Source organism: Gossypium hirsutum, chromosome A12 (genome assembly GCF_007990345.1).
Source record: "Gossypium hirsutum isolate 1008001.06 chromosome A12, Gossypium_hirsutum_v2.1, whole genome shotgun sequence".
In the NCBI taxonomy this organism is placed as follows: domain Eukaryota; kingdom Viridiplantae; phylum Streptophyta; class Magnoliopsida; order Malvales; family Malvaceae; genus Gossypium; species Gossypium hirsutum.
In genome coordinates, this window is record NC_053435.1 from 85384496 (window position 1) to 85402994 (window position 18499).

An 18499-nucleotide genomic window follows, 5' to 3' on the forward strand; every position below is an offset into this window, starting at 1 on the left:
TGCCCTAACATTTACTAGTTCACCATTTTTACATCTCATCAATATTCTTTTTTGTCTAAAGTCGACTACAACATCATGCAGAGTTAACCAATCCATATCGAGAATAATATCAAACTCGCCAAACGACAACAAAATCAAATTAGCTAGAAACTCACGAGTCTGAATTCTTAGTTAATAGTCTTTAGATATTTTATTAACAATGACACATTGACCTAACGGGTTTGTTACTCTAACATTGAATTATATCAACTCTACTGACATATTTCTTTCAGTTACTAATATGGTGCATATGAAAGATTGTGTTGATTCAAGATCAATCAAAACATGTACAATAACATCGAAAGGAAAAAATGTACCAGATATAACATCAAGAGTATTAGCTTCTTCTCTGGCCCGTATAGTATAAGCTATCGTAGGTGAACGAGCTTTAGATCTCACTGTCATATCTTTGGTTTCGCCTCAGTTGGCACCAACTTACTACCAGTTCTCGGTCTTCTACCCCTCATTAGAGTTGACACTATCCTTACACTCTATTATTTGCTTTAATCTGGCCATTTTGGGAAATCTTGTCTCAAATGGTTTTTAGAGCCACACAGAAAACAGGCTCCACTTTTCAGTCTACATTTACTCTCGCGAATTCTTCCACAATGTCTACAAGCTACTGATGTAGTCTATGATTGCATAGTATTTGAACTCGGTCCATCGTTTTCGAAAATCTCTGATGGAGTAGAGAATCGACTTTGAACATTTATCTAATTTTTAGATAAAGGAGTTGGAAAAGATCTGGTCTTAGTCTATTTTTTGGAATGTAAAATCTTGTATTTGTCTTGCTTCATCTAGTTATGCATGTCCTCTATTTCCTGAGCCTTCTCAAATAGAACAATAGACTCTTTTAATTCCAGGGCTCCTACTAGCATACGTATATCTTTATTCAGTCCCCACTCAAAATGGGTACACATTTCAACTTCGGTAGGCACAATCTCTCTGGCATACTTACTGAGACGAATGAATTCTCATTCATACTCAGCCATAGACATGTCTCCCTATTTTAGTTCCATAAATTTTCTCTTTTTTCTTCTCGAGATACAATTGGCTGACATTTATCTTTCTGAACTCGATTTGGAAGAAATCTCAATTTACTTGGTCTTTTGGAATTACATATATTAGATTCGTCCACCACAAGTATGCTTTATTTTTCAATAGAGATACAACACATTTCAAACAGTCCTCTAAGGTACACATCAATTCATTTAGAACCCTCAAAGTATTTTCTAGCCAATACTCAGCTCTGGCTGGATCGTCATCTTTATTGCCTCAAAAATTTCTGCCTCACATTTACGAATTTTATCAATAAGAGGTCAATTAAAAATTACCAAATTAGGATTTTGAGGATGAGGGGATGCCACAAGAGGCACAATCGAGAGAGGAGGGTGCATTTGGGATTATGGAGTTGAAGGGGTAGCTCCTGTGAACTATGTTAACCACTGGTTCATCATCTGGAAAAATGTATATCTTGCCTCGTTATCAAGCCCTTACGGATTAGGTAGACTATTAATAGCTCCCTGATTGAAAGTAATAACATTACTACTGACTTCATCTGATACGACACGGTTAGATTTGTCTAACATGGTTTATCTATATGAAAATAGAGTCAATTTGGATTAGAAGGCATCACACTATCGCAAATTATTGTGGCATGTACTTCTAGGCTTAATATGCATTATGTTTTAGTCCTAGAATCCACTCAATCTTAACTCTGATACAACTAAATGTAACACTCTTCACCCGAACTGATCTTCAGGTTCGAGCTATAGGATGCTACATTTGTTTCCAGAGCAACTACTGTCAAATATACAATCAAATTCATTCAAACATACAACTAAGTATTAAACTTATTTACATTAAGTTAAACAATCAAAACCAAGCCTTAGTAGAGTCTATGAAAGCTCTTTTATTGACCCAAGCTCAAAATAGGACCATATTGTAAAGTTTTAAATTTTCAGGGTTGACGTCATGATGTCACCAAATAATTTTTCATGTCACAATGTCAAGTCACTTGATGTCATTTATTGTCGATCGATGTTATGACGAAGAAGAATGGTCGTTGGGACAAGAACTCTTTTATTGGTAAAAATGAACCATTTGGTATTTATTTTTGTAAAATCCCTATACATGATAATATTGTCGGGTCAAGGTATTAAAATGTTACATTTGTTTTCAAAGCAAAACAATGTCAAATTTAATATATTTTTAAACATTTTCCTAATCAGAATTGGGTCAATATGTATTTCCTATATACCTCATAATCATTTTCGAGCTCTATATGGTTTATAATAGTTTTCTAAACTGCCTAGGGTCAAATAGGGATTGAATTATAAAGTTTACAAAGCTTTTCAGTTAGAAAAGAATTTCATCTTGTTCCTAGGGTTAAAGTATTGATACCCTACTGGGTATCAATACCAGATTGAGCTTCGATGTTTTGAAAAAAATTAGCAAAGATAAAAAAAGTTTTGATACTTGTTAACAAAGTATCGATACCTTACCCAAAGTATCAATGCTATTTTACTGTTAGATGTTTTGGAAATTTAAGGGAAAATTTACCTGAGCAATCCACACAATTTTAACCAATCCAATCCTTGATCAAAACTCACAATTTAACTAGTTCAGATCACAATTCAGGCATATAAACTCAACTATAGTTTCAATAATCCCATAATTCATCAAAATGAGTTCATTACGATTAAGTTTATAAAACTATAAAAAAATTCAAGTCCTTCAATTTGATCTATCAAAGCATCTCGTTCACTCTTAATTCTACCTATGTACATGCCATATCTAAAAACCAAAATGTCTGAACCATAATCTTTAAAGCTCGAGGATGTGATGTGATAAATCGACCTCGACCTCGAACTTCAGACTAGCACATTGAGCTTAGCTTCTACCTACTTGTTGAGAAGAAAATGTATTAAACTTGTGACAGCTTAATAAGTACTACAAGAACTAAACTCATCATTTAAGGATCAACTAACATCAATTTATATATTTATATATTTAGAGTTGTACCTTTCTAATTCAATACCATTACATATATATATAAATACATAATATTTCATGAATTACTTACCATCCCACTAAATTTTTTCTTACCATGCTTCTTTTTACAGCCCAATGTAGACTAAATAGAATACATAGGATATTCGGAACAATTGCAGTATTGAACCAAAGTGCATAGTCTTAGTACTGCACCAAAGTGCTCAGTTACAGTTTCACACCGAAGTGATTAGTCTGAGTCGCACACATCATTCTTCCAAATGGCATGCCGTTCATATCCTAATAGTTCATACTTCGTCTTCAAGGGCTCTAATGCTTTTATGCCGTTGCATTCATTCAATCCATAAAATACAATTCAAACTTTCCATTTTACCTCAATTTAGTCTTTGTTACCATGAATTCAATATAGCTAATAGTTTTACCATACAATCATTTTTCACATCATCATTACTTCGTCATAAGTCAATTACCTTTTCATTTCAACAATCAAAATCCACATGACTTATTTTGCTAAATTTACAATTTAATCATTTTTTACTACTTTAATACACTAAATCAATTTCATAACACAATTAAAATTTAAATCAAACTTATCACTTTTCACTACTAAAGTTCATACATAACAACAACATATTCACAATAGAAACAATTAATTTAACATGATTTATACCTAAACTAAAATTAATTAGAGAATAATTCTTGAGTACTTACAATTAGAGCTTGACTGAAACATTTTCTTCTTCTTCTTCTTCTACTACTTTTTGGCAACTTCTTTTCCTTTTTATTCAATCACTCAATCACTTTTCTTCCTTTTTTCTTCATTTACATATCAAAACATATAACATCTACTTATCAAAATCATAATAAATTAACATGTCTATGCTATTTCAATGAAACTAACATGAATTTCATGTAAAAACCTATTATCCTTACCTTAATCACTTGAAATCAAAGCATAATTCTTATTTTCTCTCACCTCTAAGATAACCGTTGATTCTTTTTTTCATGAAATTAAAGAGGCTAATAGGATTCTCTATTGATTTTACTAATAAATTATGAAAGAAATTGAAGAAATTGAGCTTGGAAATGCTTAAAAATGGTGGAAGGACATAGTTGTAATAAAATTAAAAGTTGAAATAGGTGAAATATGAAAATGGCATGGCTTGAAAATGATAATGGGATGATCTTTTTTCTATACCATTCTAGAAAAATATCCTATTATTTTAATCACAAAATGATAATTACCAATTTAGCCCACCAATTACCATTTAACATATTTAGCCCAAATACTTTCCATTCTCTTACAACTAAGTCAACATTCTGAATTAATATTCTTGTCTCAAAAGTATTTTTAATTCCCTGTCGAGTATAATTATTTTCTACACTAACATTAGAAAATTCCTATTTTATCTGTTTCCAAATTCTCTAATATTCCTAACCCAACGTAGCACTACTCCTAACTCTGATGCATAACGAAGATGTTACAATTTCGATGATCCCAACCATACCTAACATTACATACACCAAACACCAAATACAAAAGATCCAAAACATGTTCGATTTCATGCCAAATAAGCTTAAACATTTAACTTAACTTCCTTACAAGATATTCAAATCAAACTCACTAATTAAGCTTAGGTATTTCATTTCCATGGCATGCATTTCAATCAACTATCGAAACAAGTATAGTTTGCCAATACCAAACCATTCCAAAACATGTTAATTTATGTGCCCTACGTGTCTTAACATCCTAATCAAAATACAACCATTCATCTAGGCATCCCAAATGCTGATTCATACATTTTAAACCATATGCAAATCCAACAACTAGTTCACAAATAAGTATATCAATCAATCATCCAAATACCAACTTTTCATTACCAATTCATATCCAAATATGCTAATTCAATTACCACATACTCATTTCAAATCATTTATTAAATCATACCATTTCAACAAGGCATTAACATTACCAAAATCATGCATTAGGTAAGTTTATACTATATACAACATTCAAAGGTAGCATTTGTAAAACACCTATGTACATGCCAAAAATTTGAATTTAAAATGATTAAAAGCTATCTATTCAGAAATAGGATAGTGTGAACTTCAAACGATTTGCTTGATGTGTTCCGTAAGGTGAAATCTACAAGGAAAAGGAAAACAATAGGGGTAAGCATAATGAATGCTTAGTAAGTTCATATGAAATTTACTAAACTTACCTTGGCAACCAATAAACTAAACATTTAACATGATAACAAGTCAATTTGGCATTCTTTGGTATATGTTGAGATAACTAATGCATAACATCATGTACAACCAATCGGTTAGTAAAATTTCATAAAATGAACTTGTAACAATGATCGTATATATAACAACTCACATTAGAAACATATATGATTCAATTAATAATTAAACCATTTCAATATTTCCTATTTCATTAGGTTAAGATTTCACTTGAGAGAACTGTAGTAAATTGAACTCGAATACATGATTCTATTTTGCTCACACAAGTTGACAGTGATCAGGGTTGTAGTGGAAAAATCTCAGTTTGATAATGGTTTTCTTGTGTAACAAAAAAAGTAAAATTTTGAAAACCAAACCGATTTGTGATATTTATAGCAATAAACCTTAACCAAAGCCGTACTTGTGTTTTTGGCTTAACAGGCGTTCGTTGTTCCCGACTTTCAACCAAATGATCTTCTTCGCTATTCTTGTACCACAAACTTCTTCGAGTGTGGGCTTGAACAAATTGGATTGGATTGAAACACAGAACAAGAAAAAGTGTTCTCTCCTTTTAGGGTGAAAACAAAAATTCTCTCTTCTTTTTAGAAACTGGAAGAATTGTTATTCTAGAAAAATATATGTAAAATTTTAGAATAAATTCTCTCTATTTTTCAACAAAATAAAAATCTCTCAAAGTTGTGTTAATTGTTCTATCGATGCCATATATTTATAGGAAGATAAGGTAGAACCCTTATTGAGGTGTAGTGACTTATTTTAAATAGAAAAAACAACATCCTACTTAGAATAGGAATAGGGTAGATGGCATACCCTAGTATTCCTTCTAGGGTTGCTTGCCCCTTCATGTCCATGAGGGATTTTTGGGTCATTCTTACATTGGGTCCAATTATGAGTACTTTTTGGACATTTTGACTTAGTACTCTATACTGTGATCTAACCCTATTCAATTTTCTATTTTCCAAAATAAACATTAATATTTATATATAAAATAATTTTCTCATCCCTATTTTACCTCTAGCAAAATTTTGATGATTTTTCCCTTTGTAAATATTTCACAACTCAACATGTTCACTATGACCAAATGATTTATTTTCATTTTTGGGCTTATATATTTATACTTAAACTTAATTAATCAAATTTAATTAATTAAAACTTAATTAACAAAAAATTAAGCTTAATTAGACAAAAATTAGTGGATTTTAACTCATCCACCACTGTTTGACCATTTAAAGATGGTCTAATTACTTATTTGATCTTTTGGCTAATTAAAAATCTATAGCAATAAGCTTTAACAATTTAGTCATTGTACCTTAATTAACTATCAATTTGTCTAAATTACTAGACCAAACTTATATATATTTCTATATTAACCTCGTAAATATTAAATATTAATACGGACTCGAACAATAGTTATGAAACCATCATTTCTGACACAACTGAAAATTGGGTTGTTACACCTGTATCAGCAAGCGCATTCAATCTTCTATCAGCCACAGTAATGCCTACAGACATCAGCCCTCGACCTTTTTTTGTTTTGACACCGCCCAATATCAAACTAAGATTTTTCATCACTTTGTCTGACTCATCATCCCCCTCGATGGCAGAAACTGTAGACTTTTTTAGATAGTCCTTTACCATATATGGGCCATCACAAAGGAAGTGGGTTAATGGCCCTCTCTTCTTCTTTTCCCATGGCTTTTTGGACTTGGATTTATGAAAAGTTTAAGTATTACCATATCTATTCTTCGCTTACTCGTCTTTGTATCCCCCAACATTACCCTTTGATTTGAATTTGGGCTTGGAAGACTCAAGCTTGTCTTTCTTTAAAACAAGCCCAATTAAGATTTTGTTACGGTTATGGCTTTGGTAAGCTTTTGAACTCTTCAACGTTGCAACTCTTGTTTCACCCATGGCTTCAGTCTATCCATAAAGGAGAAGAATGCCTCTTTCTTGCCCATATCAGAAATCTAGAGCATCAATTCACCAAACTCCTGCACATACTTCCTAACTGTGCCTTACTGCATAAGTCGACGCAAATTTGCCCAAGCCTCATCCTCAGCATACTCCGAGTGAAAATGTGCATTTAATTTCTTTTGGAACTCCTCCCAAGTCCCAATTGCGGCTCCACCATATTTATCATCCGTGGACTTACAACGCCATCATAAGAAAGTGACATAAGTGATATACATGGCAATAGTTTGTACCTTAGTAGCATCATCTATGATGCCTTTGGCACGAAAGTATTGCTTAATTCCTCACAAGAAGTTGTCCATGTCTCTTACAAACCTCGTCTTCTTGAATTCTTTCGGCTTGAGGACATCCACGTTGGGTTTGGATGCTGCAATAAACACCCCATTACCTAGAACGACCTTGTAGATTGCGAGCTCACCCTTGAGCTCCGCAATCTCTTCCTTCAAGGTCATCGCCATATCTTCAAGAGTATCATCCCTTCCCATAAGCTTGTTTTTAATGGAACCAAGAGATTCCAATACATAGTCCTTAAGTTACTCCTTAATGATTCCAACCCATTAGTGAGTCTTCCCTCGACTTCCTCGAGTGTCTCTCTTACACCCCCTCATGGATTCCTTGAGAGTGACCACCCGCCTTCTAAAGTTGACAACATGTTCTTCGATTGGCTTGTTTTCTTGGCCCTTTCACGAGTCTCCATTGGTTTAACTTGATCAGCAACATATTTCAATATCTCAAACAGTACCTTCAAAACTTTTACTCTGATTCTCGTAATTCGTGCGGCCTTAGGCAATTTCTTCAATTCAAATCTGCCTAAGTCAGCCTAACTCTTGAAATTGAGAATTCTCTTAGAAATTATCTAAGGCACTGAAGTAAAGTGGAAGCAACTCAAAAGAGAAAAGATCTCGAAAGAACAGAAAAGCCACGAAAAAGTAAAAGCATAAAGAGTTTGAATGAATGCTCTCAAAGAATTCTATCACTTAAGAATGAAGTGATTAGAAATTAGGGGAGAGGTCTCTATTTATAGATCCAACAGTACAGATTAAAATATATCAATAGCCAAAATTAAAGGCAATCTACAAATCAAATATCTTAAGATTACAAATCAAATCTTCTAAGATTACGGATCTTCAAAGATTGCAAATGTTCTAACATTACTTTCCATGTTTACCAAGCTTTGTAGATGGGTTTTCAATCTTTCCAAGCAATAGGCCAATTCAGTTAGGCCATGTGGTCCCTCATGAATAAGATAGATTTGTAACACCCTATACCCGACCCGATTGACGAGTTTGAATACAAAGAGTCACATCGTACTAACTGGACTAAGACAACCAACTAAGAATTTTAAAAAATATATACTTAAATTATTGTTGAAAATGACCTGAAACCCTCTTATCAAATTTGTAACTAACTGATCTACCAAAATAAAACGCTATAGTTACAAATTCCTAGTTTAAGTTATTAAAATTTGAATTTATGAACATTTTAACAAAAATGACCTTTCAACATTTGAACAATTACTCATCATAACATAATTATACCAAATTCATACGCTGCTATGAAAAATTTAGAGCTTAAGGCTCGACCTCTAGGTCACCCTGCTATATGCATTTACAAATAAAAACACATGTTTGTTTGAACTTGAGAGAATTTTGGCTTGATCCCTCTTTAGTCTTCATATAAACTGTTATACCTAGAAGACAAAACAAAACTAAGTAAGCACAACAAAACTTAGTGAGTTTCTAATATTTCATACCTTCATGAAACTATAAGTTAGAATCTCATGGGTTTGATCTCCTGTCTAGCATCATTTACACCATTATAGTTTGCATATCTTCTTGGTGTACTATTATTTTCCCCATTGCATTGGCTCAAGTTAATAATCTGTAAACTTTCAGCACTGCTATAATCCTTCATTTCAATCACTCATGCTATAAGCTACAATGCAGAATAACTTTGCTTACCCATTCGTTCCGGTTCCTTACAAAATGAATCATTAGCTTATTTGCCAACAAAATGTATGCAATATGACTTAGTGATTTATACCAATGACGGATTGACCTCAGAGAACTTATGCATGGGGATTCATACGTGGCAAGCTTTAACATGCAGATATACACATAAAATCTTATATATGTGGTCTTGAGCTTGGCTAACACATACTGGCGGACCTTTATGTGCGAAATTATCATCATATATTCATATAGGCAGGTTGTTACTTGTGAATTCAATCTTAACCTATAGCTGCTATAAGACTCTTATTTGAAGGATTCACTACTAAATTCTTGTTTGGCGGATAGTCATTGCTGATTCTTGACTTAACGCTAATCTTTGATGGACTCTTGGATAATAGACATACTAAATCTTGTGAAAGATAGTCTTCTTGAATTCTTAAAATTGAATCATGAATATAAGATTAACGAAATGTCAACTTGAATCATCCTGATAAGTCTATTGTAAAAGAACTCATAACATAGGTACATTTCACATCAAAGGCTTGTTCGAGCTAACCATGTACAGAGGTGTTAGGTTACCCGTCTGGGCTAGACCTTTATCAATACAATAATAGCCTGGTCAGGGCTGTATATACATGTAAGGTTACCGGTCTAGGTTAAACCTTTAAAGCGACATCAGATTACTAGTCTAGGCTAAATCTGTGTCACATGTATCTTCTAGTCCGCAACAAATGCTGGATCTTGGAATCATCAGGAAATAACCTCTGACCATGTGTATGAGTCTTTTACTAAGTTCATCAAGACACTTGCATTTATATCTTCAATCTCATTCCTTTGTATCAGTGAACTGTCATACACACATATATATATGCAAATTCATATACGCGAGCTATTGAATTGTAAGATGGAGAAGCTTGGTGCCTTCTTAATGAATTCTCTTATTTGCTGGGAGTTTGAGATATAGCGAAACTGAAGCATGAAGTGTTATTATGTTGGTAAAATCCAAAGGCTGACTGGTACAAACTTAACACTGATGGTAGTCGGAAACCATACCAGAATTTCGTAAGTGCTAGCGGTGTAAGATGAGATAGTTTAGGGAATTGGTGTATTGGATTCTCGGTTACTCTTGTGAATTGTAGCATTGATCAAGCAGAGCTTTGGGGATTGATTCATTGTATCGATTTGGCTTGGAGTAAAGGTATTCGTAAGATATACATTGAGTCAAACTCTTTTACATCTGTGGACATGATTAATCACGGTGTTTTGCACTGCATTCGTTTTTTTGCCTAGTTCAAGAAATAAAAGGAAAGGGCAAGCTTGGTTGCCTTCACTAAACTATGTGCCAAGACAGAAGAATAATGTGGTCGAGTGGCTAGCCAAACTACACTCTTGTATGGATGAAAAATTATTGTTTTTGATATGCCTCCTACAGTGTTTGGTCGTTGTTGCTTGTAGATGTTGTTCGGGTAGTTTTTTGAGACTTGTTGCTAGATGACTTTGTTTAGGGCTTTGGCCCTCCTTTTATCAACTAAAAAAGGTTATTATTAAATGAACTAATTTAATTACAATATTACTAAAAGAAATTAAATAAGATTAAAGTTTAACATATTTATTGTTTTTAAAAAAATATTTACTATTTAATAGGATTGATATTTCTAAAGATTTTATTGTTTCACAAATAGATTTTCTTTTGAAATTGAATTGCAAATAATATATATCTATTTTACTAAAAATCAACCTTATTTATTCTTTTAATATAAAAGATTAAAGTAAATCGTTTAATAATAAAAAGGTAATTTAATCTCATTACTATATTTTTCAATCTTTATCTTCGGGTAGTGTGCTTTTCTTTTCTCTAAACTTTCAAACTGAGACTGAAAATGTGAAAGGGAAAAAAAGATGGTGTATTTTTTTAATCTAATTGCAAAGTTCCTGCATCTCGTCCATGTGCCAAACGCATGGGAACCTAAAGAGTCGTGACGTCATCAAATGTTAACCATTGCCATTAGTATGCTTAGAATATCATGGCTAAAGTCCCACATGATAAACATACCCAATAGATTATTCATATACTTGGAATCCTTTTGTACATTGATTCTAGATATATAAGACAATCCTCGTTTGTGTATTTTCCTTTTATATTTAAAATTGTCAAATCGATTTCATTTCACTCATAATTGAAGTTTGGATTAAGAATAAAATGTCTTAAAAAGAGAATTTTTTTTGATAAACCTAAAAATAGTCATTTTTATTTGACTTAGGTTACATTTTAGTTACTTATGTTTGAAATGTTACGTTTTAGTCACTTACGTTATCGTTTTCTTACGGAGTGGTCACTCTAGCGTTAAGCTCTGTTACCTCCCTAACGGTGGTCCTACATGGCAGTCCAATTGAGTTTTAAATGCCAACTTGGAAGTCCAAATTAAATTTATTTAATTAAAAACTTATTTTCATCTCAGCAACGGGACATTCAAGTTGGCATAACCCATTTGGACTACCACGTAAGACTATCATTAGGGAGATAACGGAGTTTAACGGTAGAGTGACCACTTTGTAACAAAACGATAACCTAAATAACTGCCACTAGGACCACCGTTAGGGAGGTAACGGAGCTTAACGGTAGAGTGAACACTTCGTAACAAAACGATAACATAAGTAACTAAAATATAACATTTTAAACATAAATAACTAAAATGAAATATGAAGCAAACAAAAGTGATTATTTTTACAGTTTACCCTTTTTTTTTTCTCAACCTTAGGAAATTGGATAGATCCCTAGAATTAGCGGGGCATATGGTACCTTATTTTTCCTTGGTTTGAAATTACTGATATTAAATTAATATTAATTAAATTTATAGTCGAGTCAAATTGAATTTTTAAATGAAAATTTTTAATCAATTTAAAAAACTATTAAACTCTTTATTATTTCATCTGGTAAACATTAATTCATTTAATAAATCTTAACTTATTTTGGATAGATTTATAAATACTATTGGTTGATCGGGGATGAAACCAAGTATTTTTAGGGATTAAAATAAAATTATAAAATTTCAAGAAGTCAAAAATAAATATATTGTAGTAAAAATACTTAAGTTAAATTATTTATTTTTTAGAGAGGATAAAATTAATTTTTTTTATATAACTAAAGGTTTAAAATGTTTAATAGAGGGTTTTATATAACAATTTTACTATTTGACCAAGGGGCCAAGGCTCCAGGCTGTTCCGGCTACCCCTCTGTGGCTGACAACGGCGTCCAATAGTTTTCCGCTGGAACTTTGGAACACCTATAGCAAGTGTATTTGTACACAATTTTTGCTTGAAAAATGATGCAACAACACGCATTTATTTTAGAAAAGAAAAATCTAAAACATGAAAGCCAACATAAGTGGTTTACAATTATCAATGTGCTTTGCATTAACATTGTGGATTTGGGCCTAATATAAGGTAACGTGTTTACCAGAATATAACTATTAAATCTTAATATGCATTTTATTTCATTTCTACCAAAATAATTATTAAAAATGTTATAATAAACGTCGATAATAACAGTAGAACGATCGCAAAGTAATAAAAAAAATATATATCGATTTTACGTGAAAACCCTTTCGGAAAAAAAATCACGGGCAGAGAAGAAGAAATTCAAGAATGTTAAAAACCAAATCAGAGGAGTTTCAACTACATCTATTTAAGAGTTGAAAACCCCTATTCCAATCAAAGTCAAATAGTAGAAGTGTAGTTCTATACACACTCAACTTGTGCGGTATGGTTTGTACCGCGTCCCCAGTTGTGGCCCGAGTCTAAAGCCCGTCACAGATCCCCTTATTTTGACACTATATTTATTTCTGCAAAAAGTAACGGGATTCAAATTATACAAACTCTAACAAAAAGGATTAAAGTTCTAAATACAATCATTGATACATATATTAATTTATTGTATTATTGTACTATTTTTATATTTATTCAAAAAGATTGTTCTAAGAAAATGTGGCCCTGTTTTTTTAGTGATTATAAAATAAAATAAAATAAAATTTTATATTTTATATTTTTACTATGTTAACATTAGAATAATTTAATTATTTACTTTTACAACCACGTTTAAATGATTAATATCCTCAACTATTTTAGTTAAAATATTGAAGTGAATTTTTTCTATAAAAAATATTTTTCCAACAAAAAAGTTTTTAGTATAATAAATTCATAATAAGTTGAAATGTGTATTTTTAAGAAACAAATAAGCATCAAATGCTAAATCTTAAATTTAAACATAATGAGGGATCATAATAATAATTTAACCTAAAATAATCTATCTAATCATTTTATCATTAAATCATTAAAAAAAATTTCTTTAATCAAAACTTCTAATTAGTAAAAAATAAATTCAGTCATTACAATTGTTTTAATAAATTTATATTAAAAGTCTATAATCATACAATAAATAATTATAATATAATTAAAATTATATGATAAAAAATAATACTATGCAAATTAAGTATTGTTCATTTATGTACATTAATGTTATTCTTAGGTTTTGCATTTGGTAGATTATTTATTTGTATTAAATTAAGGGTAAATTTGAAAGCTAAAATATACTCAAATCCTATTTTTATTTTTAAAAATTTAAAACATTTACTTTTTTAATTTAAAAATTTAGGTTCAACTGTTACTACTATTAAAATCCTTCTATTGAAAATGTTACAACTAGATTGTTTTAATTGAAAAAATAATGATGTTAACTATTTAGATTAACTAATAATATTATAAAACTACATGGATCAAATTACAATAGAAATTAAAGTGTAGCAATTAAATATCAAATTTAAGCATAATAGAGAGATTAAAATTAAAATTTAACTATTTTTCTAAAACTGCCATAGAAAGGTAAGAACTGACAATCTAAAAGAAATAGGAAGTTATGCGTCTATCTTTAAGACTCTTAAAGTATTCAAATTATATATATCCACCTAATATTTTAACCGAAAAGTTAAATATATTAATTATTTGAACTAATTAATAATATTATAAAATATACTGAACAAATTATGTTAAAAATTAAAATGTATAGATTAATTTCAAATTTCAGCATATTAGAGGGACCAAGATGAAATTTAACAATATTTTAGAATGAAAAAAAGAAAAGAAATGGAGAATGTATGAGAGAGCCACGTTCATCACAAGGAAGGTCCTTTGGACCTTTCTTTTTATATATGTGTATAGATAACCATTAAGTCAAGCATATACAGAAAATAATAATGGTTCTATTCAGGCATTCCTTTCATTTGCTAGCTTCAAAGAACAGTAAGTTGTCTTTATAACCAATGCAGTTAACTCAGTAATTTGATAAGAAACTTTGTTGAAATTAAGAATTTTGCTTTCTGTACTATATGAACGAAGTAACAAGTTTACAAAGATGATAATGATGTAAATATCCATTCAATCACTTACAATTGTCTGCAACTCAAGAGTTGCTAAAACTAGAAGATGCCATCACTCACCTTTGGTTCTATATGTCTCATATAGGCCAAAAAACCCTTTTTTTAAAAAAAAAAATTTTGTTCTAATTCTTCTTCTTCCCTTGTGTCAATGTTACAGCAAGTTCTGACTGCTGTGATTCTATCCTTGCTAATGGTTGCCTTTTCCTTTGAAGAGTTCATGGTTCCCTCCTTATATACTGCTGTCTGATGGAGATGTTTGCATGTAACAAAAATTCTCTCCTTTAAGAATGCTGATTACCTGTTTGATTTGGTGTTTTAAACAAAACAAAGGGTCAATTATAAGTCAGAGCTGTAATTCAAGGAAGGGTTCTCATTGTGTAGAATATAAATACCTGACACATATAGGGTCGAGAAACCGGCTTGGTCCTTGTACATGCAGTTGCAGCAGTCATGACTCTATAAATTCCATGTAGGTCTGACCACTCTGAGTCTTCTTCTAATAGCTCATAGAATTTTCTTTGTAGCATCAAAGGCCGAGCCTGTCATTCCCGAATGATGTACCGTATATGTTATTGGAATTTATAAGTCTGAAAGAGCTAGTATCGAACTCGAACAATAAACAAAGAATTGACCACTAACCCACTCAACTAAACTTTTGTCATCCTCAGGTGCCGATGTTCGGCAAAACAGTCTCAATAGCAGAATCCCGAACGATAGGACATCGCATTTCACTAGTTCTGTTGTTTCGTGACCTAAAGGATCCTTGAGGAACCTTCCATCAACAAAAGTTGATTTTAGATTATTGCCCAAGAAAACAAATAAAGCAAGTTGCCCTAATGATGAAGAGGTGTGTGTGTGAATGAGTGTGTGTGTATATATATATATATATCAGAATACAGAGTGATTCTTGCATACCCATTCTTGGAGTTAAAGGATAGTTGTTCATTGTGAAGCCATGTAGCTTTTCCGAAACCCGAAATCTAACAAAGTTAAGGAAAAGAAACATCAAGATCAGAGGATAAGAAGATGATATACCCTGCATAAGAGATTTTGGTTTTAAGGCATTTCACCATAGGCTGCAAATCAAGTCTTAGAAAAATGTTTTGGGGCTGCAAGTCGCCATGGACAACAGGCCATTGTGGACATTCTTCGTGCATGTATCGAACGCCTTGGGCTATAGCTATGGCAATATTCAGTCTGGCTTGAAATTTCAACTTCTTTCTTTCCGAGCCTGTAAAAGGAATGAAGCCTTTAGCAAAAATAAAATGTTCATAGTGAACATTTAAAAAGGAAGGGTTATACATATAGGAGGAGTACACTAACCCCAAATGTATCTATCTAATGACATTCCTTGTAGGAGAGGAAAGATCAAAATTGTTCCGTTTTCGCTCTGATGGAAACCCGTAATAACAGTTATGTTCTTATGGTTCATAAACAAGGCTGCTTTCATTTCTGCTTCAAGAATGCATCCAGAGTGTGGAACAAACCACTTTACAAATACAGATTGATGGTCAAAGTATCCAATATAGGTGCTATAATTTTTCTCATGTTCATTCCTAGTCCTTGTTGAAAACCTTTTTGTTATTTGTGTAATCTCTTCCCAACTTAGCTCCTGCGGCCTTTTTACTGTAAAATCAGCCGCGGAAACTCTTGAGCTGAAGTTACTACAAGGAAGATTATGACCGGCTTCGTTTCCTTTAAGTGGCTCTGGCTTCATTTCCTTACCGGTGCTTGGCCAAATGACCAGCTTCTCTTTCGATGTTGATCCCTTTATCAGCTTTGGAGACTTGGGATTATGTATTACTTCCATCAGCGTAGAACATTCTGATGACTCATCCTCTGCAATCCAATGATCATCAACAAAGGCTCTATCCTCATCACTCACCAATGATACATTACATTCGGTACCACTCAACCGGAAAGTTAAATGTTTGGTAAAACAACTGCAAGAATAAAGTGGATGAAACATTTGACACTTCAGTGTATAATCTCCAACTTAGCTAATATACAAGAGAAATTGGAGAAAACTAACCTATCAATAACAATCCAAGTAGCACCAACATTGTTGGCCTCTTCTGTTATGATATCGTTTGGTTGGTAGCCTGCAGCAACTTTTACCATAAACTTCACCTGTAATACAGACATTAAATTCGCTTATACAATTAATCGACTGAACCGTGACAAAGGACTTGTGTTCAAGTTTTTAAGTAGACACCAAGAAACAGCTAGAACAAGACTTACTCCATTGCTTTTGCATCTCTCATAGAAGGGTCTCAAAATTCGCCTATAATCCTCCTTTTTTTGGCTGACTTGATCACGAAGGAACCTGACGCGGGGATCGTCTTCACATGTATGATTGCACCTATGATCTCCACGAAAACCTTTGCTGGAAGATGGTCCGGAACAATCGACGGAGAGAAGGGTGAGAACTAAAATCTCATCCACCGTATTATTGCTCATGTACGTCGAAGCCTTCTCCAGTGGTACGATGCCTGTCTTGTCGGCGGCGGTGACTTTTTCTCCTTCTAAAACAACAATCAATCTTTGTACACTCTCCCTCCTTTTTCTAGTCGTCATTGTTTAACAAGGTGGCCCGAGAGTATATCCTTACACGTTATATCCTAAACATGCTAATAAAAAAAACCTGTTGTGTTGCATTTATTTTGAATTTTCAATGGCTGCTTTGCTTTCTATTGTATGTCTACATAGTTATTCTTGTTCCTTGTTATTAACGATGCCGTTCACACTCTGGGAATGTCCGGTAACCTTGTTTATTCCTTTGGCTATACACCGCATCGCGTTTTGACCGACTTCCGTAGAATTTGACGTTTTTTGAAGACGTTAATTCAGTTCCCTCGAAGTTGTTCCCAGCGTGGAATTTGCAATAAGGACAGTTCGGGGGAAAGTGTTTGAAGCATTGAAAATAGGGAAGGAGGATGAAACAAGGCTTTAGTTTCGTCTACTTTAGTCTTGATATTTTTTATTTATTTTACCTCTAACTTAAAAAAATATATATTTTAGCTCTCATTTAATTTTAATCCCTTAAACTTGCACTATTAGATACGTTACATATACGTGAATTGTCACATGAAAGTAACATTAGCAATTAATTAATTTATTAAATTTTAAGAAATTTTAAAAATCATAAAAATTAAAAATTATTAAAAGTATTTTTTAAATTTGAAAAAATTAATTAATTGTTAACGTGGTATACATATGGACTGCCATGTGGATGCCACATCAATAAAGTTAACAATTGTTAACTTTTTAATCTATTTTGGGGTGATTTCATAAATAATACAAATTTAAGGGCTAAAAGAGAAAAAAATAAATGGAGAGCTAAAATGATTTTTTTGTAAAGTTGGAGAGCCAAATAAGTTATATGCCTTTTTCGAATTTTGAGATTCCAATCATAATTCAAATGGTAGTAGTTAAGTGTGTTTTGATAAAATTTGATATTAGTCTTGTACTATTTGTAAAGTTACAGATTTAGTTTATGTTTTCCAATTGGATCATTCTTAGTTTTTATACTTTCCGAATTTGAAATTTCATTCTTGATAAAAATGATAAATGTTAAATCCGTTGATTGATTTTTTATGACTAATATGTGGAAATAATAAGTTGACGTGGTATTTCACATATGATAATATGTTTGTCACATTAAATTTTGGAAATAGTTAAACTTACTAAACTTAATATCCAATTTTGGAAACAATAAATTGACATGGTATTTCACACGTGATAATATGTTTGTCGCATTAAATTTTAGAAATAGCTAAACTTAATATTCAATTTGGTATTGTACTATTTCCAAAACTGAGAGGATTTAAGTAAAAATATGGACTCGAA

The 18499-nt window shown here is 32.0% G+C and overlaps 1 protein-coding gene across 1 annotated transcript; it reads right to left on the bottom strand.

The window, feature by feature from the left end:
• Positions 1–12406: 12406 nt before the first annotated feature.
• Positions 12407–17227, bottom strand: LOC107925604 (proline-rich receptor-like protein kinase PERK13). Its single transcript, XM_016856319.2, has 8 exons — positions 16892–17227; positions 16683–16780; positions 15974–16593; positions 15721–15881; positions 15566–15630; positions 15290–15422; positions 15043–15189; positions 12407–12502 (listed from the first exon to the last, which is right to left on the bottom strand). Exons 1-8 carry the CDS (start codon positions 17225–17227, stop codon positions 12407–12409), a joined length of 1656 nt encoding a protein of 551 aa, XP_016711808.1.
• Between the last annotated feature and the right edge of the window lie 1272 nt (positions 17228–18499).

Bases quoted from the DNA above. Each gene is read 5' to 3' on its own strand.
- LOC107925604 (XM_016856319.2), bottom strand. From the start codon at position 17,227: ATGACGACTAGAAAAAGGAGGGAGAGTGTACAAAGATTGATTGTTGTT. The intron at 16,781-16,891 runs GTAAGTCTTGTT...TCTGTATTACAG, and splicing joins AGAGATGCAAAAGCAATGGA to GTGAAGTTTATGGTAAAAGT. The intron at 15,631-15,720 runs GTGAAATGCCTT...TAACTTTGTTAG, and splicing joins GACTTGATTTGCAGCCTATG to ATTTCGGGTTTCGGAAAAGC.